At 44.8% G+C, this 3790-nt stretch overlaps 1 protein-coding gene across 1 annotated transcript in view; it reads right to left on the bottom strand.

The window, feature by feature from the left end:
* The window catches only part of LOC104704965 (PLAT domain-containing protein 2), a 1995-nt gene continuing 1395 nt past the window's right edge, over positions 3191-3790 (bottom strand). Inside the window, exon 3 of the mRNA XM_019227925.1 lies at positions 3191-3511. Within this exon, the coding sequence (XP_019083470.1) occupies positions 3307-3511 (205 nt within the window). The 3' untranslated portion in view covers positions 3191-3306. The remainder of the gene's footprint in view (positions 3512-3790) is intronic.

Consider the following 3790-nt stretch of genomic DNA (forward strand, 5'->3'; position numbering starts at 1 on the left):
TGCTGTCACCATCCTTTAACCAGCAGATTCTCGACTTTTGCCTGAGGTAGGACTCTTCTGCTTTCGCTAAGGCATACCATTTTTGGTGTGCTAGTTTTTCCTTGTGTTGTTCTTGCACTGATGGAGAGTTAAGTAGATTCTATTGGCGGACTAGCAACTCCTCAAACGCTTCACTTGTTCGTTTCTCAATTCCTGAGTAGTTGTCTCTAGCAAAGGTTGGAATTACACTCTTGAGTACGTTTAGCTTTTTGGATAGCTTCAACATCTTCAAACACTCGTATGGAAGAGCATTCCACCACAGACTTACCAGAGGTGCAAAATCCGGGTTCTGATTGAGAAGCGTGAGGAACTTAAATGGTGTCTTTTTCTTTTGTGTTCAAGAGTCCAGAAATTGACAGCATGGGCTATGATCAAAAAAACCTGGCTCACCAAAGACACAAATGGAATTTGGGAAGAAGGATAGCCAATTATCATTGACTAGAATGCGATCCAGTTTCTCTACAATCAAACCAACTTCATGCTTGTTAGTCCATGTGAATGTGTTACTACAGTAAGGGAGGTCTGAGAGGTATGACTTGATCAAACATTCCCTGAAATCCCTCATTCCACCAGAAAGGGTTACAGAGCTTGGAGTAGAGTGCTCATGAGGTGAGAGGATCAAGTTAAAATCCTCAATGACTGTCCAAGGCTTGTTCATTACTATTGGAGATAAGGCAAGAGACTGGAGTTCATCCCACAGTATCTTTCTTTCAGAGCAGGAAGTAGAGGAGGCATAGACTATAGAGACCACCACTTCCAAAGAGACATACGGCAACTAAACAAGGTAGACTACCATTTGCAGCAACTTCGACAAAATTGTGACTTGGACCGAGGGATGCCAGACCACCCAAATCTTACCAAGTTCAAAGAAATCATAATTATCCGAATAACACCAGCCCGAGACTGCACTAGAGACAAAATTTTGAGCCTTCACAGGACTCACCCGAGTTTCAAGTAATCCACCAAAAAGAGGCTTATGTACCTTTAGCCATTTCCGGAAGCTTCTACGTTTTATGGGATCGTTAAATCTTCTTAGATTACGACAAAAAATATCCATAGAAAGGATATTGGATTAGAGGGATAAGGGGCCTCTACCCCGAGCTCTGGTATCTTTTTTCTTCAACAGCCGTTTGGAGATAACTTTGAGGAATCTGTCAGAGTCGGCTTCAGGATTGTCATCATCCCCCGAGATATTCTCTTGTTCAGAGCCCAATTCCTGAGTATCAGCCAAATCAACCTGGGAGGGTAGATGAGCAAACAAATTGGTAGTTAGATCAATACACAGCTTCTTCTCATCAAGCTTTTGTCCATTTGCTCTTGGAGTAGTCTGCTTTTAGGGTACATTCAGTGGGCCAGAGGTTGCTGGCTGAGCACACGGTAGAGCAGATGCGCTTGCAACAGATACGGGCTCCTTACCAGGCAGAGGTGTGGGTGAAGGGTCATGGAGTTCAACAATTGTCAGTTGGCTCTGAATGGGGGCCTTACCTGCTACCTTAACTTTCTTCGTGCGTAGACACAAAGCCGAGGCATGCTTAACCGAGCCACAGGAAGTACATGTGGGAGGGGCTAATGTGCAACGAGAAACAGTGTGGCCAATCTTTTTACAGTGGGTACATGTAGAAGGAAGCCATGGACTGGAGATACAAATTCTCTTGATTTGTCCTGACTCAAATCTAGCATTGACGGCATCCGGAAGTGGCTTGCGCGGATCAGTAACAGTATATACCTTGGCAACTTCAATGTTTAGAAGTTTCTCCGTGTGGGGATGGAGGCATACTGGGTGTCCAACGAGACCTGCAATATGTTCAAGTCCTTCCCTATTGAAGAATTCAAGTGGGACACCGTGAAAGTCCAGCCACATAGGCACCATTGTCAACTCGGGATCACATCCGGAGACCACTTTGCAACGAACATCGTCTGTCCATCCACTTGCCATAAACACTGGCTAAGGATACGCCTCCTAGCATTCAAGCAAGGTACTTTGAAGAGAAATGAATGCCCTTCCTTCTTTGAGACAGAGATATCCCTACGTTGTCTGCTCCATATGCCATTGACGATGGCGTGAACAGCACCTCTGGCAGGGGGCGCCTCATAAAATTGTCCAATGATAAAGATATCCCAAGCTTTCTTGTTCTTCTCAATGACAGAGTTTGGTATAGTGACACATACCTCTCCTGATTCAAGGGTGAACGTCCCTTCTTCTGGAGAGGGGATGTGTTATCCTTTACCAACGCTTTTCAGGGCTGGTCTTCCTGAGGGTTTGGGTTCACGGGCTCCTTAGCTGGGATTGGGACCATGGGCTTTGTGGTAGCTGCAGCAGGAAGAGGAGTAACCTCCCCTAACTCTTTGTCAGGTGCCTTGTTTAGGGTGATAGCTGTGGCAGCTTCAGCCCTAGTATTTGGGGATCTAGGGTTTGCAATGGCAAAATCGATAGTCTTCTGGGTGGGTAAGAGGGGAGTCGTGGCTATGCTTTCGTTGTTGGCTGATTTCATCACTTGTTCAGGCAACACTATAGCAGGGGAGCTGATGGACAATTCGCCTTCCGAATTGGGCGATTCAGGTGGTGATTGCTCCTTGGGGGAGGTGGCGGAGGTTGCAGATCCAGTAGGGATATCGCGGGGAGTTTTTTTTTTTTAGGTTTTTGTTTGCCCATGAGGGGCAGTGGGGACCGACGCCGAAATCGGCGAAGATGGAGGATGAAAGACGAGGATCGCGTTTTGGGAGAGAAAAGTCAAAGGGAAAAAAGTTAAAGGGTCACAGAAGAAGTTTTTTAGGTTTCTTTTTTGAACACAGAACAAAAAGAGAGTACCATAAAACCTTTTTTACCAGACAAAAAAAATAAAAAAAAAAACAAAACAAAAGACTCACATTCCTTGTTCTTTCACATTATTTACAACATCTTTATGTCTCCAAATCTCCAATCCAAGGAATCTGGTGCTTGTGCTCGTAAATGAACGGTTTGGAGTCGAGAAATTTATGTTGATCCCTCATATCAAGACATGTGTGAGAATTCATAAACTCAGTATTCGTCAAATTTGCAAACATGTTGAGATTAAGTTTGTATGGCTTTTTCTCCATGTTGGCCTTGAGGACTTCGCATTGTTTCTAAATCTTAAATTATAAATTTTTGATTAAATCTTATATAGACAAACAAAGAACATAACTTTTTATTCGATCGAATCATTTTCATTATTACCAGCACACGTTCAAAAGACGACAAAGAAAACAAGTCTCCAAGTTACAAAAGTAGACGTTCATCCACAGATCTCAGACGATCCAAGACAGAGTCTTTCGGATCTCAGACCCGACACGAGCGACACTCTCCCTAATTGAAACCTTGGGGCAGTTGTTCCGAACTGCGGTGAGCTCATAAGGCGACGTATCGGTCGCAAGCCATTGCTCAACATCGAAGGTTTGGTACGCGCACTTAGCGTGAACTCCGGCCGTCGTGACTTCCACGTAGTTAACATACCAGCCGTGGTGGTCACCGGAGCCGTCAGAGGTAAGATTCAACGAACAGATTGGGCTCGGAAGACACGGTGCTTTGCCACTGAAAATGTCGAGATTACCCCTCTCGTAGTAGTTGTAACCTGGTCCCATTAAACCACCCCATGCCTCTAGGTTTCTGATCCCGATGTAGTCTCCGTATTTGTCGTAGATTCTAGCGCTTATGATCGAATCTGTACCGGCTTTGAAGGTTGATCCGGTTCTGAGGTAGAATGTGTAGACACAATCTGCTTCATCCTCCTGT

Source organism: Camelina sativa, chromosome 7 (genome assembly GCF_000633955.1).
Source record: "Camelina sativa cultivar DH55 chromosome 7, Cs, whole genome shotgun sequence".
NCBI lineage: Eukaryota > Viridiplantae > Streptophyta > Magnoliopsida > Brassicales > Brassicaceae > Camelina > Camelina sativa.